Source organism: Callithrix jacchus, chromosome 17 (genome assembly GCF_049354715.1).
Source record: "Callithrix jacchus isolate 240 chromosome 17, calJac240_pri, whole genome shotgun sequence".
NCBI classification, from domain to species: Eukaryota; Metazoa; Chordata; class Mammalia; order Primates; family Cebidae; genus Callithrix; species Callithrix jacchus.
The window spans coordinates 14,709,803-14,736,780 of record NC_133518.1 but is presented as its reverse complement, the minus strand read 5'-3'; the positions used below and the strand labels follow the sequence as shown (position 1 = coordinate 14,736,780).

Below are 26,978 nucleotides of genomic sequence, written 5' to 3'. Positions count from 1 at the left end.
GTGATGCCTACTGAAAATGCAGTGAAGGACAGATGAAGAGACTGTATTCATTTTCCATCTTTATTATTTGTATTTCAAGTATTTAATAATTCTAATAACCTTTATATAGATCAGATAGTGACAAAAATGGAAGAAGGGAAAAAAAAGGAACTGAACAGTTTACTGGTCTGCATTTACAGCCTAATAATCTACAGCTATAAAGTCTTTGTGAACATTAAGCTTTAGCATCTGTATTAAGCCTTGTTTGTGTTTAATATGCTGTCAGATAGCAATAGAAGAGCCTTTAGAAAGTTACAACATTAAAGTTTTGTTCTTAGATTTATTTTAAATAATTAGATCATATTTTAGGTTGGGTTTCTGCAGAAAAGGACTCTAAAACAAAGATTGGAGTGCAAATATGTGGGGATGTGACCCAGGAAGCCCTGGTTGGAGACAAGGGAACCGAGACAGAGAAGGGAAGTGTATAGCCTGTTTTCACATTATTATAAAAAACTACTTGGGATTGGGTAATTTGTAAAGAAAAGACATGTAATTGACTCATGCTTCTGCAGGCTGTACAGGAAGCATGGCTGGGAAGGCCTCAGGAAACTTACAGTCATGGTGGAAGGGAAGGGGAAGCAGGATGTCTTTCATTGCCTGAAAAGGAGAAAGAGAAGGGGGAGTGCCACTGCCACACACTTTTTAACAACTAGATCTGCTCACCCCTGTAATCCCAGCACTTTGGGAGGCCGAGACGGGTGGATCACGAGGTCAAGAGATCGAGACCATCCTGGTCAACATGGTGAAACACCGTCTCTACTAAAAATACAAAAACTTAGCTGGGCATGGTGGCGCGCGCCTGTAGTCCCAGTTACTCGGGAGGCTGAGGCAGGAGAATTGCTTGAACCCAGGAGGCGGAGGTTGCGGTGAGCCCAGATGGTGCCATTGCACTCCAGCCTGGGTAACAAGAGCGAAACTCCGTCTCAAAACAAAACAAAACAAAAACTAGATCTGACAGGGGGAAGTTCACTTCCCACCAGGCCCCTCCTCCAACATTGGGGATTACAATTGCACATGCGTTTTGGGCGGGGAAACAAATCCAAACCGTAACAGGAAGGGAGCCCATACAGGGGTCTATCAGTAAACAGTTTACAGCTGCGGCCAGCCAGGGCTTAGTCTTCGTAAAGACCTCTGGAAGATGGTGTAGATTTTGGAGAACATGCCTCAGAGTAGTATTTTAGGAAGATTCTGGATATTTTAAGTTCCAGAGTCTTCGGTTCAAATGATGTCTGAAGCAGAAGCTAAACCAAAAGTATAAAAGCAGAGCTTAGAGAGGTGAGACATCTCCACTTCTGCACAGATTTTAATCCCACGTCAGCCTGGGCCTTTGTTCCCGTTCTCCACCCATTGACTTCTCCTGGGAATCTGCCGGACTTCAAGGGGTGTCGTTTGAAAGATACTAGTTTTGAAGAATGATTTGACACCATGCAGGACTTGAAACCAGATCAAAGTACCTATGGGTATGACTTCTTCCACATAATGTAGAAATCTTACATTCAGCCTTGAACTTGCATTTAAAAAAACGTCCTTGCATGGCATTACTTTATGGAGGACAGAACGCAAATTGCACTGGGTTTGGGTGAAGGTCGGTGTTGTAAGGACAGTTGTTGCAAGAACCATGTTTGGGACACCAACACTATGCAAGAGAGCACCGTATAAGATGTCTTTCATTGTAATTAAACTCATTTACCTTGGATTAACTGTGAGCCAGTTTTATGCCACTACTAATAATTATGAAAATGTACAATGGATTTGAATACTTTTGCCCCCTGTTTTTTCTTCCTCAGGTTTCTAATATTCAGGCGAGAGCAGTTGTGTTGTCCTGGGCTCCCCCCGTTGGACTTTCCTGTGGACCCCACAGTGGTCTTTCCTTCCCCTACAGTTACGAGGTTGCCTTATCAGACAAAGGACGGGATGGAAAATACAAGATAATTTACAGGTTGTGTATGTTTCTATTGTTTTTCTTTGCTGTTTAACTGTAAAATTGGAATTGCTAAGGAAAATAGAAAACAAAGGAAAACTGCATAGGCTTGGCAAATTTGCTTCTCATTTATTTTAAGATTTAGTAATAATTATAATGCTGAGAATTCACTGTGTCCAGAGTAATTCTTTCTGGAAATGAGCAGCACAGAGCTATTTGGTCTGGGTGCAGTACCTCACTTGTATCTGCTGTCTGTAATTAACGAAAACTTTCTGTTAATGTCTCCCGGCAAAAGGCGATTATGCCTTAGTTTTTGCATACCTCCGGCAATTATAAGGTTACCTCTGCTGTTTTACAGCCAGACCTTTTTGTAGCCAGTTAAAGTTCTACAATATATGCTTTCTTTCTGTTTTACCCTCCTTCTTCTCTTCCACAATGGTTTTCTAGCCTGTAATAAAAGATGACTTTAAAACATTTCATTTCATTTTGGGCCAGTACCATAAATGGTCAAAAGTTTAACTCACAGAGAAGGGATTAGCCCTTCTGCCCTGTGGACTCCAGGTATTGACCATTCAACCCGTGTATAACTGTGTTTCAAATTTGAGAAAAAGTTTAGGGCCATGTCTTTCTTCTTTGTAATTACTGGGCACTGCTCAGATTTGCAGAGCAGGAAATCAGAAAGTCGGCTTTGTTTCCACTGCTTGTTTGGACTCCTGTGAGTGGACCCTACACTGACTGCCCACGCCAGGGCAATGTGGTCACACGGTCCTCACTTTTTCTGCCAGAGCTGTTTATGTTGTCTCCTATTTCCCTGCTGCATCAGTGCCACAGACTCCTCTCTCCCTTTCCTGTTTCTAATTCTTGCTCTACAGACAGCCTTCTTCCTGGCGAGGAAACAGGGACAGAGGTAAGGACGGAAGTCCTGTGGCTGCTGTGGCCTCCTCATCCTGCCCAGGCTGCCTCCACTGTCTCTTCCCTGGACGCCCTCGGGACTCTCCTGCGGGTCTTCCACCCTCTGCCCTTGCTCTCCTACAGCTTTGCCTACTTAGTGTAGAAACAAGAGTTGGGCCCGATCACTGCCCTTCTGAAAGCACTCCAGGGATTCCCCACTGCATTTAGGATATTCCTAACTCTGGCCCACCACCATTTTATTCTAGTCTGAAAAATCAGAATTAGTAGCAGCTTTAAAGAAATAGAGTACCATCTCCCCCATGCCTGGCAAGGAACAGATACAATTGACCCTTAAACAACACAGCTCTGAACTGCATGGATCCACTTATACACGGATTCCTTGTCAACCACATGCAGATCAGAACAGTATTCACAGGATACGAAACCTGCGGATATGGAGGGCCAACTTGACTATGTGTATATGCTGTGTGGGGGTGGGATCCTGGTACTGATCCCCTTGTGTATGCTGAGGGACAACTGCGGTTAGAGTCTTTTCATGCAAGATGAACGTTGGTGGCAGGAGCTAGAGCCTCAAGTGTTCAGAGTCTCGGCAGGTAACACACATGAGAAAAGAGGAAAGCTGAAAATGGGGTCAGCGGAAGTGCCCCCTGTTGCCATCGAAAGGAAGCAGTCACCACCCGGCCTCAGTCAATTGTTGCCCAAATTTGCTGATTCTTTGAACTCTTTTTTTCCAAATGATGCTGAAAATCTGAATTACTGTGTAAACTTACCTGTTATTAAACTAATGGAGCAAATCCAAGATATTTTAAAGATACAATGTAGGCCAAACAACAGCTTCAGGCAAGGTCTGGACACAGCTTCCAGTTCACAGGTTAAAAAAAAACCCAGCCTTTTATTTGGAATAATTTCAGACTTATGTCATAAAAATAGAGAAATCAAGGAATATATGTATACTCCTTACCCAGATTCACTTGCTATTAACTTGACACTCTAGTTTATCATTTGAACTCATTCTTCCCTTTCTGTCCTCAATCCATATTTTTTTCCCATAAGTTTTATATGTAATAGTCCCTTCCTGTAGAACATTTCAGTATATTTTCTATAAATAAGATTTTTTTTTTTTTTTTTGAGACAGAGTCTTGCTCTGTCGCCAGGCACCAGGCTGGAATGCAATGGCGCGATCTCGGCTCACCGCAACCTCCGCCTCCCGGGTTCAAGCAGTTCTCCTGCCTCAGCCTCCCTAGTAGCTGGGACTACAGGCATGCACCACCATGCTGGCTAATTTTTGTATTTTTTAGTAGAGACAGGGTTTCACCATGTCGGCCAGGATGGTCTCGATCTCTTGACTTCATGATCCACCCCCCTCGGCCTCCCAAAGTGCTGGGATTACAGGCTTGAGCCACCACGCCCGGCCAAATAAGATTTTTTTTTAAAAAGAACTGCAGTGTAATATCATAAACTTACATTGATATAATACTTTCATCTGTTGTCTATATTCCAGCTTCGTCACTTGGTCTAACTAATGCCTGCTATTTTGAAAAATTGAGCAGTTTCATCCCCTCCTGTGCAGGAACTATCTAGGGTCAGACAGTGCCTTTCGCTGTCATGTCTCTTTAGCCTTCTTTAATTCAGAACACTTCCATGGTATTTCTTTCACTTTTATGCCACTGATATTTTTGAAGAATGCAAAATAAGTCACACACAAATATACACCTCTCACCTTTTTAAAAATTTTCAATGGAACATTTCTTATTTTGTGTTTGTTTCTCCCTCATTGTTTAAGTTGAGGTTCATTTGCAACTTTTGAGGATATAAATGGTTTTATTTTATATAAGAGAGCTATTTATTGGGTGCATTGGTAAGTGAGGAAGTGAGATTGTGATTTTGTCAAGACAGTCCAGAGTTGTGTTAGTTGAGGCTCCTGCCAAGTTAAGTGTGGAAAGTGCCTTCTGTTAACAGCTGGTATGGTAATTTTTATTTATTTGTTCATTCATTCATTTGCTTACTTAGTTACTTTTATGTATTCACTTGTAAGAAGTGAAAAGTTCTTTTAGAATTTTATTAGTAAGTTAACCATGCCATTTTCCAGATCTAAGATGGCATCATTAACAGGAACCTAATTTTCTAGTCCCAAACAAATAACAATATCAAATAAGAAGTTTATTTCTGGTTTATGGTGGGATCTGACATAATAGTCCATGAATTATTGTCAGTACATTACTGAAGACCCAAATTCCAAATCTCATTTGCTTTTGAAAGTGGTATTAGCAACTAATGAATGCTTTTTCTTTACAGTGGAGAAGAATTAGAATGTAACCTGAAAGATCTTAGACCGGCAACAGATTATCATGTGAGGTGAGTTAGGATATAAGAGCTGAAGTGTGACGGAGAATCCAGGTGGCTAAAGTAAAACATGTTCCCCCTTTGAAGTTTTTGCTGAATGTTGCTTACGTGCTGAAGGTTTTAGTACCGTGAGTCTTGGGCCATTCATTTGACTCTCAAAAGCATTGTGATTGGAAGACAGAGAAGTGCTTCTATGAATAGAAAAGTAGATGTTAACCACTGAAAATCATTTTAAACATTTTAAAAGTAATTTTACATGGTCTTCTAAGGTCTACTGGACTGTGGTGTAACATTTTCTAGCTATGAAACAAATGAATTTTTTTTTATCATGGGTATATCAGTGTTTCTTATAGACCATCATTTAAATTGTGTATTCAGACCAAATGACTGAAGAAGCCCTTTGCATGTTGCAAGTACATCGTTAGACCTTAAATGCCAGTAGATTTTGAAAAAGGCAAGTACTATAAGCATCAAATGGTCTCTGACAAGAATTAACTCAATTTGGCAAAGCAGTTAACCCCTGTGGTATGATATGTAGGCTGAGATCTCTACTGTGATTTTCTGGAACCCCTACCGTGACTACTCTGGAAGAAACCCAGCCAACCACAGATCTGTAAGGAGGAAAGTGTTACCTGAATTTTTAGAGAGACCATCTGATTATTTAAAGATACATATGAGTATTTAAAGATGCTTATTTGCAAATAAGTGGGTCTGAATATGACCCATAACATTAAAAAAATTTTTTCAGTCTTCGTTTTATTTAAGTTCCCTGGAAAGTGTAATTTTATTTAACTGGATGTACAACAACAGAGTCTTTCTCCTTTTTTCAATTATGTCTGTGTACATAAAGATTGCAGAATAAAATTGTAATCATGAAATATACATCTATTACATTTTCCAAAGGTTAATTCACATCATGAGTTAAAGATTTTGGGATGGGGCTGGAGGCAAAGTAGACAGGTAGGAGGAGTATATGTTAATTATCAGGACGCTTGAGTGCTAGTCAGATTCTGCCATGAACCGGCTGTTTTAAACTTGGTCATGTCACTCACATAGAACGCTGTGCCATAATTTTCTCAGTACAAAAAGGTAGTAAAGCAAGGATGTGGGTTGAGGATGTAATATCTTATTAGCTGCATAAGTTCTTTCAAAAAAGTTTAAAGCAGTGTATGTCAGAGCCAATTGTTTTGTATGAAGGCATAAAGCGCACATCTGCTTAGCTGTCATGTTGTTTAGATGAACGCTATTGCAACCGTCTCCTCCTGTTTAAATCAAAACTTTGGATTTTGAGTCAATTAGCGTCCGCCCAAACATACTGAACTTTTCACACACTGTGTACAGAAAGATCTGTGTAATTTGTGAAGCTAAGATAATCATAGAAATGGTTTAACCATTCTTCAAAATGGTCAATTGAACAGCAAACCAGAAAACATAAAAGTCATGTAAATGTTATCTATTACTCATTGTTAACATATGTTTCTTTCTGCTCCATGCTTTAAGTGTATTGCTTCTGTGGTTACTAAATGTACACTTTATTAATTTCCTGCTCATTCATGAACTTACAATATCTTTTTTAAAAAACTTAAATGTCATGAAGAGCCTTCCCTTTGTTTAACATCCTGTCTGTTATTCCATTCATTTTTTTTTTAACTCTTATTACAAAGGGTAAATTTGAGAACACCTGCTCATTAGCTATTTTTACCACAAGATCTAGGAACATCTTGAACTTCTGGGTGGATAGAATAATGGATTCTCCAAAAGTAACAGGATAGTAGCCACGAGGTGGTGACCATCTAGAGGACATGGGTCTAGACTTTCTCCTGACACATTTGGGACTCCTTGCTTTTGGCATTTGACACACATGTGACACCACACTTATACAACCTAGTGTACCACCAATTATTGGTCCTACCTCTCTGCTTTCCAGAAAGATAGGAAGTTCTCTCTCCTTGGTGATGGCCAATTTTAGTATGTTTTGTTCTTCTTTTTTTTCTTTTTTTTTTTTTTTTGAGACGGAGTTTCGCTCTTGTTACCCAGGCTGGAGTGCAATGGCGCTATCTTGGCTCACCGCAACCTCCGCCTCCTGGGTTCAGGCAATTCTCCTGCCTCAGCCTCCTGAGTAGCTGGGATTACAGGTATGCACCACCATGCCCAGCTAACTTTTTGTATTTTTACTGGAGACGGGGTTTCACCATGTTGACTAGGATGGACTCGATCTCTTGACCTCGTGATCCACCCACCTCAGCCTTCCAGAGTGCTGGGATTACAGGCATGAGCCACCGCCTTTCTCTCATAATAAAAATATCTATAGTCCAGATTTAGTCTTTGTGCACTGCCTAATGCACAGTCCATATAGATCATACATTCTTTCTTCTTTTACAGTCTTTTTTAAGCTAGCGAAGAATCTTAACACTTGCAACTCTTACTTAGATGTAGCTTCCTCTGCCTTGAATTGCTGGGGTGAGGCAGCACGACATGGCTTGCAACGTGGAGTTCATGGCTCTGTCATTTACTAAGGGTGTGTGCTTAAGCAAGCCATTGAAACTTCTTTCGCCTTGCTTTGTCATTTATAAAATGAGAATGAGAATGATACCAGCCTCGGGAAGATAGTATGAGAGCAAATATATGTGCATGTCTATTTTAGACCTGTAAAGTCATGTATAAGTGTTACCTTTTGGTTTTTCCAAGCTCGTTGTAGTTTTTCCCTGCTCTGAAAATAGAAAAGGACTTGATGATGCAAGTTCTTTGAACCTGTCTATGGTTTGATCATCTCATTCACATTTTTATTGAGATGAAGATGTGTTTTACTTGACACGGAAAACAAGGAGCAAAATCTTTTTTTTTTTACAGTGTAGTTAACATTCTGAGTCTTAGTTCTCGGAATATAAGCTTTTATCATGTAGAATGGCCTCAAATATTGTCAATGTAATAGTCACCTATAAAGCCTCAAAAGGCTGTGCAGAAATAGTTTCTTCACTGTATTCATAACAGCAACTACAGAGGAATTTCATTACTGACGGCTGGAAAATGAATACTTGGTTTGGGTGCAGTGGCTCACTCCGGTAATGTCAGCATTTTCAGAGATCAAGGCAAGGGGATCACTTGAGCCCAGGAGTTCAAGACCAGTCCACGGAACATAGTGAGACCCTGTCTCTACAAATACATAAAAAATTAGCTGGGTGTGGTGATGTATGCTTGTAGTCCCAGCTACTTGGGAGGCTGAAGTGAGAGGATCACTTGAGCCAGGGAGCTTGAGGCTATAGTGAACCCTGATCATGGCTGCTGTACGCCAGCCTGGGTGACAGAGCGAGATCTTGTCTCTAAATTAATTAATTAATTAATTAATTAATTGCCATTTTGTTTGTGCATTGCCAATGTAGAAAGAGTTGGAAGTCTGTAAAGCCAGTTATGAAAACTGAAATACTTCTTTTAGCAGCACAAAGCAAGGTACATTTTTTTTCTTCCAATTCTTAATATTGTAAGTTTTTATTAAGATCTGCAGTATTCTCTGGTCAAATTGCTCTCTAGTAGTGTGTAAGACTTCTTTCTTAAATTATGTACTGAAGTCTCACCTAGACTTCTGTTCTTATATTCCTTGTTACTTTTTAGTTTGCCACTCTGAGTCTATCTTATTCACATTGATAGCTTGATATCTTCATGTAATGTTTTTTTCTCATTTATAACTCCCTCCGCCCCTCCACCACCCCCATATTAGTAGTATTGCATGAGTTCACCAATCAGATGCACAAACCTTTTTTTTTTTTTCAATGACAGTCTCAGTCATGGAGTCCTGTCATTTAACTGCCTGGTACTTGGCTTCAGTTACTAGGCCAGAACAGCTCTTGTCACCAACCCACTGTTGCTGGGAATTTATTGAGAATAGTGACATCGTTTATACAGCACTGTGTAGCTCACATGCCTGTGGCTGCTTCAGTTGGCATCTGTCATGCCATTTGAGCCAGATTCCTATGGAAAATTATATTCCAAGACATTTCAGGTTTAAAGATGTTTCTTCTTTCCTACTTTTTACTGTGAGTTTTTGTGTGTCATTCTTACACTTCTGTTTGGTCAGTATTATTTTTTTCTCCTAAACTCCTAGTGGTGATCGAGGAAGATGTTACTCCTCTATGATACATACATACTAGTTATCCTATCCTATTCTTTTTTTTTTTTTTTTTTTTTTGCGACGAGGTCTCACTCTGTCCCAAGGCTAGACTGCAGTGGCGCAATCTTGGCTCACTGAAATCTCTGCCTCCCACTTTCAAGCGATTCTCATGCCTCAGCCTCCTGAATAGCTAGGACTACAGGTGCGCACCACCTCGCATGGCTTATTTTTTGTAGTTAGTAGAGACAGCGTTTCACCAGGCACGGTGGCTCACGCCTGTAATCCCAGCACTTTAGGAGGCCGAGGTGGGTGGATCACGAGGTCAAGAGATTGAGACCATCCTGGTCAACATGGTGAAACCCCGTCTCTACTAAAAATACAAAAAATTAGCTGGGCATGGTGGCGCGTGCCTGTAATCCCAGCTACTTGGGAGGCTGAGGCAGGAGAATTGCCTGAACCCGGGAGGCAGAGGTTGCGGTGAGCTGAGATGGCGCCATTGCACTCCAGCCTGGGTAACAAGAGCGAAACTCTGTCTCAAAAAAAAAAAAAAGAGAGAGGGTTTCACCAGGTTGCCAGGATGTTCTTAATCTTCTGACCTCATGATCTGCCTGCCTTGGCTTCCCAAAGTACTGGGATTACAGGCATGAGCCACTGTGCCCGGCCTTGTTACCCTATTTTTTAACACAAATTAATTTTTTTAATTTAATGTTCATACAATATTTCAAAGGAATCCATTTCTAATTGTCAAGGTTATTCAGTGCTTCTGTAAAGGGCATTGTGTTATGTATTGCATAAAGCCACTAATGGAAAATCTCAATCCATCTCTCTCTCTCTGTGTGTGTGTGTGTGAGTGTGTGTGTGAGTGTGTGTGTGAGAGAGAGAGAGACAGAGGCAGACAGAGACAGAGAGATTGTGTACTGGGGAAGAGGGAGAAATGAGAAAAATCCAATATGTAAATAAATTACATTATATTTTAAATACTTATATATAAAAATATGTAACTTTACAAACATGAACATTTATACATATATACATTTATCTGACAGATATACATACACAAATGTATGCTGTGTATGCATTTGCCAGAAATGTATAGCCATCTTTTAATTGGTAGTTCTATAATTAATAAGTGGCATTAAGATGACCATCTTACTGTGGGAGTCAATAATATATATTTTTATCAGTGTTAGGATAATCAGGAATTGAGTGATGGAATGGATAGCAATTTCATGACAATTTTGAAGCAGTTTTCTAGTCATCCGCCTAAACAATTTGGCAAACAGGTTGCCCAGAGATGATATCATATAATGACATTTCCCAGAAAAATTATGCAATGAAACATTTCCAAAAATATGGTTGACGAGCACAGTGAAGGATTATGAAATACGTGTTATTGACCAGAAATTGTGGCTCCTAGTATGTTACTACGTGCTGTGAAAAGTTGGCGGCATATTTCTGAAATTCTTGGAGCACCTGTTTCCTAAGCGTTCAGCCAGTATTTAAGCTGAAACAAATGTGAAAACAATATTAATTATATTGTTAGAAAAATGTTTTCTTTTCTTGGGATAAATGCAACAAAAATTGAGCTGTTTGCTGACTTATTTAACCCAAGAAACTGACCGTACTCTACAGATTCTCCTTTTACATGATATTTATGGAAAATATATTGCTGTGTTCTTTAAAAGGTAGCATCATTTGCAGAGATGTTTCTTTTCTGTAAAAGTTATTAGTAAAAATGTTGCTAGTCACAATTACAGTAAGTTGCTTTCCATTTACTGAACTACCATAAGTGATGGATGTAATCACGGGATACTTAAGTGTGGTGCCAATTTTTTTTTTTTTTTGAGACGGAGTTTTGCTCTTGTTACCCAGGCTGGAGTGTAATGGCGCGATCTCAGCTCACTGCAACCTCCGCCTCCTGGGTTCAGGCAATTCTCCTGCCTCAGCCTCCTGAGTAGCTGGGATTACAGGCACGCACCACCATGCCCAGCTAATTTTTTTGTATTTTTAGTAGAGACGGGGTTTCACCATGTTGACCAGGATGGTCTCCATTTCTTGACCTCATGATCCACCTGCCTCAGCCTCCCAAAGGGCTGGGATTACAGGCGTGAGCCACCGCACCCGGCCGTTGCCAAATTTTTTGTACCATATGCAGCATATGTATATTGCTATGTAAAATAGATCTTTTTTTTCCTTGCTGACAAAATTTTATGTGTGAAAAGCATTGACCCTTAATTTAACGTAACATTGTTTAAGATTAAAGGCAAGAAAAATAACTAACTCCCTCTGGCCCAAACAACTATCTATTGTCAACTACCTCAAATTTCTAACCTGCATCAGGTTTTTTTTACCTTATCCTCACTGCTATCCTCCCAGCCTGGCCACCAGGAGTCGCCATCACTCATGACTCTCCAGCCTAGGAGGTATGGATTGCTGACTCCGAGAATCCCACTAAAAATGAACAAAGAACTTTACTAAGACGAATTAACCTCTCCCCAGATAACTGACTGCGTCCTGCTAGCTCTCTACAGGCTGTTTGCCTGCCTCCCTCCCTCTGCTCTGTTATCCAGATGGGTTTTTGGTGACACATTTTTTGTGAACATCCAGAACCTGTTCTGCCTGAGTATAATTCTGCATTTGTAGGCAAATGCCCAGTCATTGCAAACTGAGATGAGTCTTGGTGAAGGCAGAGAACCTAAACAACTCAAATGGACTGGGTAAGGGTCAACTGCAAAGCAGTCTCAGTGCTGAGGAGACAGTAAGAATGGTGGGGACTCCAGTGAACTCTTCAGCATCTGCTCCATCAAAAGCAGGGAGCTGCTCTCAGATTTAATTCATTATTACTACGCAGGAAAGAGGGCTGAGTGAGGCTGGGTACAGTGGCTCAGCCTGTAATCTCAGAACTTTGGGAGGCCAAGGCGGGTGGATCACCTGAGATAAGGAGTTAAAGACCAGCCTGGCCAACATGGTGAAACCCCATCTCTACAAAAATATAAAAATTAGCTGGGCATGATGGCAGGTACCTGTAATCCCAGCTACTCAGGAGGCTGAGGCAGGAGAATCAGTTGAACCTGGGATGTGGAGGTTGCAGTGAGCCGAGATTGTGCCATTGCACTCCAGCCTGGGTGACAGAGCAAGACTCCATCTCAAAAAAAAAAAAAAAAAGAGCTCCAAGTGTTGCTAAAACTTCTAGTTTTAAAGAGAAGCCAGAAGTTTGGTTTTTAAAATGAGAGAACTCCAGATATTTTTCAGTGTAGGCTTAATTTTTATAGATTTCTATAGATTAGATTTTTATTTCAGAAAATGTTTTATATAGTTGGAAGTATATAGTAGTTTAGTGAACTCGCATCACCCCACTTCTTATTACCTCAGTGTCCTCACTTCCCCCTCCCCTGCCCTGATGATTTTCAAGGTTCAGACATCCTATTATTTCACCTATAAATAATATTACCATCATCACACACACCTGAAGTGTCTTTACAATCTAGGGACTATTCCTGTTTCCTCAGTTCTGAAAATGAAGATTTTGTGTCTTTGGTTTGTTGTAATTGAAATTCAGACATGATCTGAATATGTGCTTTGGTCGATATGTTTGACATTTATTTCAGACCATTCATTTTTCCCTTGATCATCATCTCTCTCTTGCAACTTATCTGTTGGATTAATTTGTTTGCCCTGTAGACTCTTGCTCAAGTATGAATTTGGCTGATAGCGTCTATGTCGTGTTGCTTACTATTGTTTTCCTGTCCTCTGTGTTTCCTGTAAAGCGATGAAGAGGTTTATCAGATATAGGTTCAGTTTTTCTGCCAAGACAGTTTTATAGGTAGTGACATAGTCCTTTATTAGGAATGCATAGGGTCTGGTTGTCTCTTTTTGTGATGATCATTGCCTTTATCCTTTAATTCATAGGTGGCTGTAATATTTCAAAACATTCTGTTCTTATACACTGCACACACACACACACACACACACACACACACACACACACACACACGTCTTGGGCCAGATGCAGCTCATGAGTCACCTGTTGTAGAATTCTGTGCATCAAAGTTCAGGCTTGAGCCCTGCCCATGCCTTGAACATTTTGCGATTCATTTAAAGTAACTTACTCCCAGCGAGCCCATCCTGACACACAGAAATGATCTCACCACATCTACTATTTAGTTTTATATTATCACGTGCCTACTTACGGTGCATGCAAAAAGGAGCATTTCCTTCACTGGTGGTTGGGTGGAGGGCATCTTAATGATAAGCATCATTTGTTTGGATCGAATTTCATGCTTTTCCTCCCATAAGGCAAATCAGTGAAATGTGTAACATAGATGTATTTTTATCTTTGGGGGTAGAAAGTAGATATAACTGTTAGTGCTTTTGACCTGTATGGCCTCTATGATTTTTTTCATGATGGACTTTGCAGAGAAATGACTTTGGAGATCACATACACAATTGGGACCCATCTTCCACAATGTTATTATCTTTAGCTGTTGTTTGTGTTCGTTGGGAAGAGTGAAGGGAAGTGGATTGTGGTGTTTAGAGAAACATGACTGCAGGATGAACAGGGGAGTAGGCAGTACCGTATATGGGTTAGACTTCCAAGGCTGAATGTCACTGATGCAAATTTCTAGCTGTGTGGCCTTGGGAAAGTTACTTCGTCTCTGTGTTCCTTCTGTTTGAAATGGGTAAGAAGATTTCCCTACCTCAGAGAGGGCGGCTGTAAGAATTAAGGGTTCAATATCTATTTACCAACTCTGTGAATAGTTTAATCCTTCCGTCTGTTTTATGCAGCATGGGTTTCTTTGTTGTTGTTATTTTTTTTAAGAGCACATTTTCAATTTTGAAAAAATAAGTTCCCAATAGAGAGGAAGGTGATAAAAATCAAGTCATATTTTAGGCTATTTGAAGAGTGTGGTATTATAATAGCATGTTACATGCTTTTTCTTCATGGTGTCACTGGAGAAATCAGGCACATATGTTTTAGTGTTGAGCCAAACATTTTCATGTACAGAATGAATATCTTTCATCTTGACTTCATGTATAAGAGTTAGATATTTGCAGCCAGGCGTGTTGGCTCACACCTGTAATCCCAGCACTTTGGAAGTCCAAGGTGGACGGATCACCTGAGGTCAGGAGTTCAAGACCAGCCTGGCCAACATGGTGAAACCCTGTCTCTACTAAAAATACAAAAGTTAGCCGGGCACGGTGGCTCATGCCTGTAGTCCCAGCTACTCTGGAATCGCTTGAACCCAGGAGGCGGAGGTTGCAGTGATCGGCAGTGTCACCACTGCACACCAGCCTCGGTGACAGAGACTCCACTCCAAAAAAAAAGAATTAAATATTTCGCATGCATAAAACTCTACCTGAACATTGTTTTTGTTGAATTAGAGAAAGTCATACTTACTAGCATACAGGCTTCTATGTGAAACATCATACTTTTACCTAAATATGTACAGCATTAAACATAGTTCAAAGATGATATCTACCCTGTTTGTACTCTTATGCGCTCTCCAGTCTGTGGACTCTCATTGCTGATTCTTTTGCCTTTTTATCCAGCTCTTACCTCTTCTTTTAGCCTTTTTCCAGATAAAGTCAACCAGAGAGTAGCTTGTTAGTTTTTAGAACGTGTATTTGGAGAGCGTTCTGAGGATTAAGGTTTATATTCTTACTTAGAATAAACTCTTCTAGTGAGTAGATCCTGCCTAACTTGATATGGAGCTGGGCGGCACACACTGAGGCTAATACCTGGTGGGATGACGGTCCCCTGTTAATGCTAACCAAAGGTCAGGACAAAACCAACAGATAAGAGCAAGAGCGTGGTACTCACTCTGTAAGAAATTCTGTTCATCTACAGAAAGCCTTAGGATAAAGCAAAGATAAGAATCCTGGTTTTCTGTGTTCTGTTTTCAGGGTGTATGCCATGTACAATTCCGTGAAGGGATCCTGCTCTGAGCCTGTTAGCTTCACCACCCACAGCTGTGCACCCGAGTGTCCTTTCCCTCCTAAGCTGGCACACAGGAGCAAAAGTTCACTAACCCTGCAGTGGAAGGTGGGTAGCTCAAAGCATCAAGAAGAGTCTCAATTTAAAAATTAGCCAGGTGTGGTGGCACATGTTTCTAGTCCCAGCTACTTGGGAGGCTGAGGAGGGGGGATCACTCGAACCCAGGAGTTTCACGGCTGCAGTGAGCCATGACCGCACCACTGCTCTCCAGCCTGGGCAACAAAGCAAGAGTCTTGAGTTAATATTTCAGTCTGTAGCCATTTGAAATATTTTATAGCACGATTCTGGGTTTGTGATGTGTTTGGTTTTCTGCATGGTAAGTATGTGCAGCCAATTGTTATATCAAAAGTTCTCATTTCTGGAAGAGTTGGGCAACGGGGTGGGAGGAGGGAACGGCAAAATCCAGTGTTAGCTTCTTTGGCAGCAGTATTTTCTAAATGTTTTAGTGTCATAAGCAATATGTCTAAGTAATAATAGGTATTTAAAATACCTATATTTTATCACTTTCTGATAGTTTAGTTCATTTCAACAAACATTTGAGGACATTAGCGAAAAGCTTTTATCAAGAAAAATTCAGAGATAAGTTCTATGGCCCTTTTGGCTTCTTTCAGTGGTGATACTGAAATGTTGACTATTTAAAACAATGTAAAATGTTTAGTGATCTGAAGTATATTAATATTTCATTAATTTTTACTAACTGGGCCATACATCAGTCAGGATTACTAATTCTCTACTTAAAAAAGACTGAATTATATATTTTCATGAAGTACAATGCAATTGGCTAAAAATAGCTGTCACCAAAGAGAGATCATACTGCCCCTTCCTCAAGGGCCACCACTGGCTTGTTAATCATAGTTATATGTTTGTAAGAAACAGTACATTGTGCAGTCTCTATAGCAGTTATTTCTATACATCAGTATTTTAAACTGTAATTTAAAATGTAAACCATATGGAAATAGAGATAAAGATTTATGGTTTGGGGGGAGAATGATAATGTGTGAAAGAAAAAAATGGCTACGAAAATCCATTATTAGTGAAGAAATATTCTTTCTTTTATTTCTAGCCCAGAGAGTCAGGTTTATCTAGGGAGCTGCTGAAAGCAATTGAGAGTAGTGGTTAGCAGCAAAGCATGGGCCTCTGTGGGTCCCTCTCAGGTGGGCAGCTGCATTCTGATAGCCAGTGGCCAGCATTGAGCGTGTTACTTGGACATAAGCAAAGTTTAAACTGGCTTAGAATCTGAACTATTTTATTTTCCTTCCTGGCTTCCAGGGATAATCCAGGTCAGTGATTCCCCACCTTTTCAGAGTTTTAACACCCAACTGGCATCATTGTTTAATTCCTTGGAGTATACACATCCATGTAAAAAATGTGCTCTCTATATATACACATATGCATATGTAAATATATCTTCGTAAGGAAAGAATTAAAATCCATTTTGTTTTGAAAATATAAGGACTCATCTTTAGATTACCTGAGGGACCCCGGGGTCTTATGAACCTACGTTGGGAATCACTGATGCATACTCTGCTTAAAACCTGGATGAATTTCAGGTCTCAGGCAGACCAGTTATTTCAGGAAAGAATTTTCTTATTAGGAAAAAAATGTTTCAGATTTTCTTTCTCCCTTTCCTCAATTGTAGATCAGAAACATGCTCTTGTTCCATTCAGTCATGTACAAACTTGAAAGTTCTGGATTCAGTTCAGTTTTCATTTAAATGTCCTTAAAATAGATTCCCTGATCAAAGTGACAGGGGAACATTCTCTGGCTGCCAGTCTGTCCTTGAGTCCACAAAGACGCTGAAAGCACTAAAGAGCTGACATCTTTTTGTTCGTCAGCAACAGTTATTACTTACACAGGAGATAAGGCTAAACAGAAACCTAAGTCACTGTACCCGCCCTCAGGGAATTAAGGGACTAGTAATGGGGTAGGATATTATCAAAGAAACTACCAAAGACCCGGTTTTTTTAGAGTTCTCATTTTAGAGATGGGTTCTCATTTAAAACTTTGATTTTTGTCAGTTATTTATAACTTTAAATGCACCACTATCCTTTCCTCCAAATTGAGTCACAAGAGCCTAAGATAACAGTTTAGGACTTACAGCATTCACCTGAGATCTGAGTTTTGAGACTCAGAGATCGTGTGACTCGAAAGAGAGAAGGAAGGGAAGTAGAGGGAGAAGAATTTTATTATTAATTTAACATTTACTGGGCCCCTGATGTTTTATTACTTACCATAACAGAGTAATAACAGCTGTTTACGGAGTGCTTCCTATAAAACTGGGTAGTTTAATAGGTGATTTACATATTCTCCCAATTATATACCACACCTGTCTGTTCTTGGAACATGAAATTCATTGTTGACACTGATATTAAACAGCTAGCACCAGACCTCATAGGACAAACAGCAGAAGTGGGATTCAGATACATCTCTGGGGAAGCTGAGCTGCCTTTTGCCAGGGGCAAGGCACCATGCTGTTTGTTGGGCTCCTGCTCCTTCCTAGGGAAGAGTCAGCCTAGCACGTCTTTGACGTGGGAGACATGATCTGACTCCTCTTTCTGGTTGCCTCCTCAGTGTTGTAGTTCTGCTGTCTCTGTAGATCTTAACTACCCTAATGCTCCGAGAGACCCTACTGTGGTTTCAGTTGTAGCTCCTGGAATTCTGAAAAGTGTTATTTTCTCCAGAATTCTTTATTTCCCTTATCACTGTTAAAAACCTGCTTTCTCAGTGAAGCAGATCACAGCATGCCTTTTAAGAGGAAAGTAAATGATGAAACTTCTCTTTGCCAACATACGAAGGGCGAATAGCCTCTAGTCATCTATCCAGAGGATCTCATGTTTTACAAAGAGGTGGAACCTTAATGTTACTGATGGCTTTCTAATCTTAAGTACTTTTAAAAAAATTAAAAAGCTGTATGTGGGATGTTACAAAAAGAAAGTTTTGACTGTGCCCCACCAGACCTTTCTCAGCTGCCTTGTTCTCACTCTACACTTGAATCCAAAGTTGCTTGTCCCCAGAGGAAGTAGCGGACCAAGAGGGTGTATAAAGGGAGAGGAGGTGGTGGTGGTAGGCAGGTTTGGCTGTTTGTAGGGCATGATTTATTAATAGTGGGGACTCTCTCTGCGGTTGAGGTATATCAAAGTTAGTGTATGATGACAATTGACCAAGGAATGCAGGAACCATCAGCTTTATCCCCCTGAGGGGAGAGCACAGGACTATTATAAACATTGTATGTGAGCCAGGTGGGTGGCGCATAAGTTTTGTCTATGAACAACATTCTCTAATCTCGTGTTGTTATTTTTTTTAGGCACCAATTGACAATGGTTCAAAAATCACCAACTACCTTTTAGAGTGGGATGAGGTAAGCTTATTTTCACATTCATCCATCTAAAACACCATTTCAAAAACAAAATTGCTGAACAAATACCATCTTATTCTTTTATAAGACATGCTAAACAGAAAACAAGGAATGCTAGTAGAAAAATCGAAATCAATAGTTATTGACTAGGGAAAATGAAGTTAGATTGAAGCAGTGTTATGAACGGTGTTTTAAAATATATGTACCTGGCTTATTTCCAAGCACTGCTGCTGAAAGAAAAAAAAAATGAGGTCTTACCTATTTTGGATCTCCAGTGTCTAGCCAGCCAATAATTTGTATTAGAAATGGACTACTTTGTCCTCTTGACTGCTCAGATGGTTTGATAAGGTAAAGCACACTGCAGCTTGGAAAGCATAATTTGCTTTTCCTGTTTGAATGCCACATGTGTACTCTGGTGTTGCATTGTTGAGTGGCCTCCGAGAGCAGAGCAGTACATAGAAGTCACGCTCTACCCATGCGTGAGTGCCCTGTGGGTTAGCACATCCTGTATTAGGTGCCCTCCTTGCTGTTCATGTCACCAGAGGCCGTTGGATGGTGGAGTGTCCTTATTCTCAAAGCCACTGTGTGCCAACGGGTGACCCAGTGCATTTCTGGCCTAGCTAACTCTGCACACAGACAGGAAACACTCGATGTAGAAGCCTTTCATTTCCGCATTCACCTGTCCCCACTTTATTCTATCTTTCTCTGGTTGAGAAATTGGGGAAGGATTTTCAGAATAAGAAATGTGGAATTTGGGGAGAAATGCAAGTTAACTAGTCTTTGTGACTTAAATTTGGAGGGATTGAAAGATTTAGAATGTGGACTTAGGCAAAAAGTGACTTGGCAAGTGTGGAAAAATATTTTAACCAAATGTACAATGAAAACTGGATGGAGTTCTCATGATGAAATGTTGCTGCGAAAGAGAGGTCCTTCATCACTTTCTGCAGAAGCATATTTTCCCATCTGGGTTGCATCTGAGCAGCTAGAGTTCCAAGTTACCAAAAACAACCGTCTATTGTTCTTAGGATCCTTTTGAATAGCTTGTACGTGCAGGTTGGTGAAATCTCAGCCCTAACCTGTACACTCTACAGATGAGATGGATTTCATCTTAAGGTGGTTTAATTAGAAAGTGAAACCACCTCTCTAGCTCTTAGAGGTTTTCCTAGGCAGTCAGGAATGTTGGAAGGAAACTCAGAGGACCTGTGAGCATACAGTAACATCTTCCCATCTCCCCTGCTTTGGAAGGACAGGTGACCAGTTAATGAAAGTCTCTTTTTAGTTGATTTGTTGCACTCACCTTATGTTTTTTCTCATGTCTTGAGGTTTTATATTGAGACAGAGTTTACCAGCAAAGAAAAGGCATCTTTTTTTTCAGATACCTTCTTAGGGCACTGTGTGTATATGTGTGCGCACACTCGTGCGTGCATATGCATCTGTGTTTTTTTTGCTGCTGCTCTGCCTGGGACCATGAGCTCCTAAGTTAAGGAAGGCCAAAGAAATTGAATACATCCCTCAGTGGGAAACCTCCAGAGAAAACTTGGGTGCTGCAGGAAATGGTAATGGTGGCTCAGTTGCTGGTCCCTTCCCTTAAAATTTGAAATGAGAGTGTCCTGGCTGATGATGCTGAGAGGAGGGTGCCACAGCCTCCGCTGAAAAGGGATGGGCCACATCTGATGACTTTTTATGTTCAGCATGGTCCATTGCAGGCTGGCGGTCAAAAAATGTTAAATGGCTGGGTTTTGCTCTCTGCCTTTGTCCTACTTGATCTCCTTCCAATTTTTCCTCTCATCTTTCTTAATTCTCTGCCCTCTTCTTACCGCTTTTTCTCTCCGAACTTCAAATTCACGCTGGTATCAGCTCTGTTGAGCTTTGCTGAAGATTCCAGGTTAATTGAATGTCATCCACCACGGGTCTTTTGCCAACACAGGAATCCTTTTACAGTCTCTGGCTTACTGTCCATTTTCTAGCCATCCCCTGCACCCTCAATTCTAAGGAGCTCCCTTGCCCTTGGGTGCAGTGAGCTCCCTGGCCGGAGAGGACAGTTGAAAGAACATGGAGATTAGGAAAAACGGGTTCTGTTCTGAGTTTTATGCTGGCAGTTTGACCGCTCTGCTCCTTAGTGTTTTTCCACCTGTGAAAGGGTGAATAGATTAGCCCACCAGCTTTTGTGCATTTGTATTACTTATGCTCTCACAAAACAGAGTATTTAGCATTGTTTCATCTGACAGCAGACTACTTGGAATCATTTTCACGGTTGTCGTTAATTATTCCAGCATTAATGCAGCACGCTCCTCAGTGCTCCGCATTGCACCTTGTCCCACGAGGGACCTGAGACATACATACTAAGATAACGGGGAGAGCTGCCGTAGCTGTAAAAGCACACGTCCACCCGAATGAAACACACTGTACCATATGCTTCTCAAATCGTTCTGTCCAGTAGCTCCTTTGCTTTGTGTGATACCCCTCTCATTTCCCATCCCTTTAAAAAGATGTAAAAATGGTGCTGTCGGGTTTCCTGGCAGTGCGAATTCAAGCAGTGGTAACCAGTTCATTCCTGCTCATGCTGTCATTTCAGAAGTGAAGTTTCGGATGGAACAGTCTGGCAGTCTATGTTTCTAAATTTGGAGCTAAGTTGAGGATCGGTAGCCCTCTTGAGAGTAGCTTACTTGGGTTGATCTTTGGGTTCCATGTTCCTATGCTATATAGGCCTTAGCTTCAAGAAGGAAAAGCAAAAATACAACCAGGAGAACAGTGTCGGGTCTGCAGGAAGTACAGACACATGGGGCTCTTGACGTCCTTCTGAAGCCTGTGCTGGTAGTTTCTGCAGCTTGTGCAGATGCATCTTTCTGGTACCAGGACGATTTCCAGACACTGCCTTAATGGAAGGCGGTGAGCCAGGCGAATGGGAAGTGGATGTTTTGCTGGCATCACCCCTTCCCCAACCCTCCCCTCTCTAACAGCAGCAGCTCTCCCCTCCTCTCCTCTTCAAGGATATCTGCTCCAGCCACACACCCATAAGCCTGTCTGTCAACAGCGGGCTGCAGAGACAAACTTAGATTGCAGAAAGTTTGTGAGGTGCGCCGAAACACATATCACTGCTTGAGAGTGAGACAGTGCCGCTCAAACTTGTGAGCAGAAGCTTGTGTTCAGGCATAGCACTCGTCCCTGTCTCTGCTCTGGCACCTGGGCTGAGAATCATGACTTTGTGAGGTTGCCTCATCTCCATGTATGTGACCGCTGGTGTCTGGGTGTCCCCTGAAACCCCGTGTTTTTATTACAGTGTAACCGCATGGATTAGAGTTCCAGACACTTCAGTCTTTTGTCGTTTGTAGTCACCATTCCAATAAAATGACTAGAGTGAAATTTTGAAAGTGTTAGTAAATCAAGAAGACAGGCATCAAGCACAGTTTTCAAGCCTCTTAAAAAAAGACGTTCATGCCAGGAGCAGTGGCTCACGCCTGTAATCCTACCGCTTTGGGAGGCTGAGGTGGGTGGATCACCTGAGGTCAGGAGTTCAAGACCAGCCTGGCCATCATGGTGAAACCCCATCTTGGGAAAAAAAAAAAAAAGATTTTCATGGATAAAGAGCAGCAGCCTTCATTTCTGCTGAGACTAGGAATGCTGTGCTGAGCTGACCTTCTTGGGAAGATCCACCTTAATCAGTAGCTAACTGTATGCTGGGCTCTGAAGTACCAGGGCAGGTGGAGTCCTAATGGGGAATGGAAAACAGAAACGTGTTACAGTACAGGGGAGATCTGATACACCATTTCTCGCCTCTTAAATTCATTGTCATTAATTTTACATCACCGTTGCATAGAATTCACTGGGAAATTACTTATTAATAGTTCTATACGAGGGTTAACTGCCTGTTACTTCTCCATTAATAACTAATAGGCAACACTTCAATTTTTAAATCGATGCAGGAAGTTACTGTGACTACGACATCAGCAACAGCAACTAAAAACGGAATTTACAGGTGTCATTGGCTTTTCAGCTGTGGCCTTTGGTTTCGATTTTCACCTGAAACCAGTCAGTTTTTATTACTTGAGAAGGCGTGGCCATTCCTTGCCAAGTTCCCTTGTGGTGACTTAAGAGATTTAGTATTTAGAACCATGGGGTTTGAGAACTGACCCCTAATTTTTGTAGATTTTTTTTGCTGCTTTTTCTCTGTCCCATTATTAGCAGAAAGGCAGAAGGTCATTTTCAGGTTTTTTTCACTTGAACGTTAGATGAGTCACATCACATTTTACATATTTTATTTTATTTACTTCACCCCATGTTTACATTTTAATCTACAGGCATTTGTCACGCTGATGGGTAGGAAAAGCAGGTCAGAAGCTCCTAAAAAGGAGCTTGTTTAACAGCAAAACATTGGCTAGTTGTTAGATTTTTCAAGGTATAGGTTCTTTCCACAAGGGAGAATCCCTGAGGGAGGCAAGGTGGACATCATACTTGAGATACTCCACCTGTGGGCCACACCCATGCTAATCCCTTTGACTACGTGTCTTTTTGATAGGCACCCTTCCAAGATACATTGACCTTGCATTGCTTCTCTCCCCCCTCTTTTTTTTTTTTTTTTTTTTGAGATGAAGTTTCATTCTTGTTGCCCAGGCTAGAGTGCAATGGCATGATCTTGGCTCACTTCAACCTCTGTCTCCCTGTCCAAGCAATTCTCCTGCCTCAGCCTCCCGAGTAGCTGAGATTACAGGTGCCCACCACCAGGCTTGGCTAATTTTTTTGTATTTTTAGTAGAGACGGGCTTTCACCATGTTGGCCAGGCTGATCTCGAACTCCTGACCTCAGGTGATCTGGCTCCCTCTCCCAAAGTGCTGGGATTACAGCTGTGAGCCACTATGCTCAGCCCTGCTGCTCTTCTTGATGACATACTACTATCTAGTGGAGGTGGAAGTTTTTCTCTTCAAGAAGCTGTGGGAGAAAGATTGAGGATATAGTGGGCTCTAGATAGGAAAGGGCTTTTAAGGAAAAACACCTAGAAACCTCTTTCCAGTCTTTCTTAAGGTTTCTAAATAGATTATGATCTGGCCTTTTCCTTGAAAACTTGAGTAAAGGGGTGAATTTTAGGGTCAAGTAAGAACTTTTTATTTTAGAAAAAATTGGTTCTATAAAGGAAGTATTTATGCAAGCTTGGCTTGTTTTAAGTTCTGCCTTAAGATATTCTTTTAATTTGAACCATATAGACTATTAACTGGGGCTGTTACAACTGTCAGAACAAATACAAGTCTCCTAAGAACTTGCTTTGAATATGTGGCATGGATTCATATTGATGGTATCTTTCAGTGTTAGGATGTTTATCTAAAGAAACCTGAATTAGTAGTCTCAGCTTTGTCTCTGTCTTCGTCCATGTTTTGCTGCTATAACAGAATACCTGAGACTGATTGCATTATAAAGAACAGATTTATTCCTTACAATTCTGGAGGCTGGGAAGTTCAAGGTCAAGGAGTTGCATCTGGCAAGGGCCTTCTTGCTGTGTCATCCCACAGACAGGAGGGTAAGACAGCGCAAGCTTGGAGAAGGAAGGGGACCAAACTCATCCTTTCATCAGGAACCCTCTCCCATGATAACAGACTCCCCTCTCCTGTGATAATGGCCTTAATGCATTTGTGAGAATAGAGCCTTTGTGACCTAATCACCTTTTGAAGGAAAAAATAAATGACCACCTCTTAACATGTTGCACTGGGGATTAATTTTCTAACACATGAACATAGGGACACATTCAAACCATAACAGTTTGTAGTTACTCATGGTACCCCAATAAGATAATTTAATGCATTAGCCTCGGCCTGTCTACTTGAAGAACGATGTGAGTTTTCTCACAGGTACATTAAGATTGAAGGAGTTAACTTGGGCAACAGCCGATTCAATGTAGTGATTGTTCCGTATTGTTGGTGTAAGTTTATCTAAGCAGATGCTGAGATCTGAGGTAGGGAGAGTCAACAATTAGAACCATCATGTCTTAGGAATATGACATTCTTCTGTCAGGAACTTAAAGAAGAGCCCTGAGGTTTATGTCACTTGTTTGAACTCAGTAAAAGCGGATGTCAATGCTGCTGATGGATGTTAGTTTGCTCTTAGCCTAACTTCTGGACGTGACATGCAGGGGATATACAGAATAACCAGAAAAAGAGCTTTGTGGGAATGTGACTGTTGCAGTTCCCAAAAACCTTCCTCAATTGTGACTCAGCTAGCCCAAAAGGAAGTTCACATCTGGTTTCCCTGGTGACTGTTGAGCCAACACAGCTGTAAAACACAGTGGACTAAGAATGAAATAAATGCCACAGAAATCAGAGGAAGCATAATTAGAAGCCGAGAGAGGAGAAAAGGTCAGCAGCAGGTAGAGCACGTGTCTCTGGGGAGCCATTAGCAGGTCAGGGCAGGCCAGGCGGCCCACAGTCCTGTCACAGAAACCTCCCAAAGCAAGTGGCCAGCCCCAGATTGCAGCTTCTTGGACATCTGTGTCATTCAGGAGGAACATTTGGGGATTCAGTTGGCCCCGTAGAAGATAGTAAGAGATTAATCAACCAGACTCTTCTTAGCTCAAGTGTTGAGGAGTTCATATGGATGGTCTCTTGTAGTGCTTCTGAGTGAATCTGCACAAATCTTTTCTGGTTAGATATCAACTGTTCTGAGAACGGAGGGGATGGAGCAGCCACAAGCACGGAACTTGCTGGCTCCCACGGCATGGATGAAGAGAGCTCCTTGAGAATTTGGTTGGCTTTGGCTCTCTAAGGTGCCACCTGCCTTATGTTGGATGGTGTGTTGGTTGGTCCAATGACAGAAACCAGGAATGTCTGCTTTCATTCGCGTGCCCAGGCCCACATGCACCTTGGTCATTCTTGGTGACTGTGGGGGTTGGAAAGCGGGGTCCTCGGTTCATTTTGGCTCTGTCCATCAGAGACCATCTTTCACATGAGTGCCCTGAGCCAACTCCATGGCCTGGCAGAGTGGTGGTTGTTCAGCATATCATGGACCTTTGCCGCCACGTCTTGCGGTATTTTTAGAAAACCAAGAGAATTGCTGCCCCACTGTAGCTGCGATTGAAGGAAACTAAGCCAGGAAGGATTTAATAACTCAGAGGTGTCTTAGGTACCACTTCATGGTTAAAAGCAGCCGCCCTTCAGAAGGTCAAATATTTGAAAAAAGAGGGAAACAAACAAAAAAGAAATAATTTAAAAAAGGAGCCCCCTTTTTTAGGGACCTCAGTCTCGGGCATCCACACACCTACAGCAGATTCTCTGCCTTCTTTTTTACCATTTCTCCCATGTGTACGTGATGGGGTCATGTGTTTGAGACGCTAACTTGATGTCGAGCTTCTTGCTGAGGCTTAATTATAAATCCCGTCTTAGTTCCTGACATCTGATTTCTCAACTCACCTTTGTCACGGCTCCTTATCGCCAGCTGAAAGAAGACTACCTTGAGTCTTGACTAGGTGAATGGACCAAGCCCATCCATCCCTTGGTTCATTTGTAAATAGTACTAACAGCCTGATCTGAAATCAGGCCCTCTGCTCCCTTCCTCCCCGCTCCCTGAGACAGTCTTAACACATCAATCTTCTCAGCGACAGATGAACCTCAATGTTTGGAGAAATAGATAAAGTTTTCTTTCGTTCTTTTTTTTTGAGACGGAGTCTTGCTCTGTTGACAGAGCTGGAGTGCAGTGGCGTGATCTTGGCTCACTGCAACCTCTGCCTCCCGGGTTCAAGCGATTCTCCTACCTCAGCCTCCCGAGTAGCTGGGACTACAGGCATGTGCCACCACACCCAGCTAATTTTTTTTTTTTCTTAATTTTAGTAGAGACAGGGTTTCACCGTGTTGGTCAGGGTGGTCTCGATCTCCTGACCTTGTGATCCAACCGCCTCGGCCTCCCAAAGTGCTGGGATTACAGGTGTGAACCACAGCGCCTGGGTGGAAAGTTTTCTTTGTGTGTTTGTTTACACTGGAAAACCTAGTGATCACCGTTGGCTATTTCAGGCAGCCAGGCCTCCCCCTCACAGAAAAACTAGTGTGCCGAGGGGTAAAGTGTCTCCCCGTTGATTTGGTAACAGAACCACAAACCATCCCACCCCCTTCCTTACCTTTGAAACATCCTCAGTGATAGAATGTACAGTAAAATAAAAGAGGCGTCCCTGGGGGAAGAGTGGGGTTTGGCAGGAGGGACTCCTGAGTCCACCCAAATGGGGAGTGTCCCTCCCTCCCTGTTCGGGGCCTTTTATATATGGTTATGCTGGACACATACATGCTCTTTTATTTCCAAAGCCAACATTTATCTTTGATGTTGCCTAGGGTCAGCC

The 26,978-nt window shown here is 41.6% G+C and overlaps 1 protein-coding gene across 2 annotated transcripts in view; it reads left to right on the top strand.

Moving 5' to 3' along the window:
- FNDC3B (fibronectin type III domain containing 3B) overlaps positions 1-26,978 on the top strand; it is a 373,196-nt gene that overhangs the window by 274,220 nt on the left and 71,998 nt on the right. For both annotated transcript variants that reach the window (XM_035277983.3, XM_035277984.3), the window contains exons 8-11: positions 1,827-1,978; positions 5,168-5,227; positions 15,225-15,363; positions 18,620-18,673. In XM_035277983.3, coding sequence (XP_035133874.1) covers positions 1,827-1,978; positions 5,168-5,227; positions 15,225-15,363; positions 18,620-18,673 — 405 coding nt within the window. The remainder of the gene's footprint in view (positions 1-1,826; positions 1,979-5,167; positions 5,228-15,224; positions 15,364-18,619; positions 18,674-26,978) is intronic.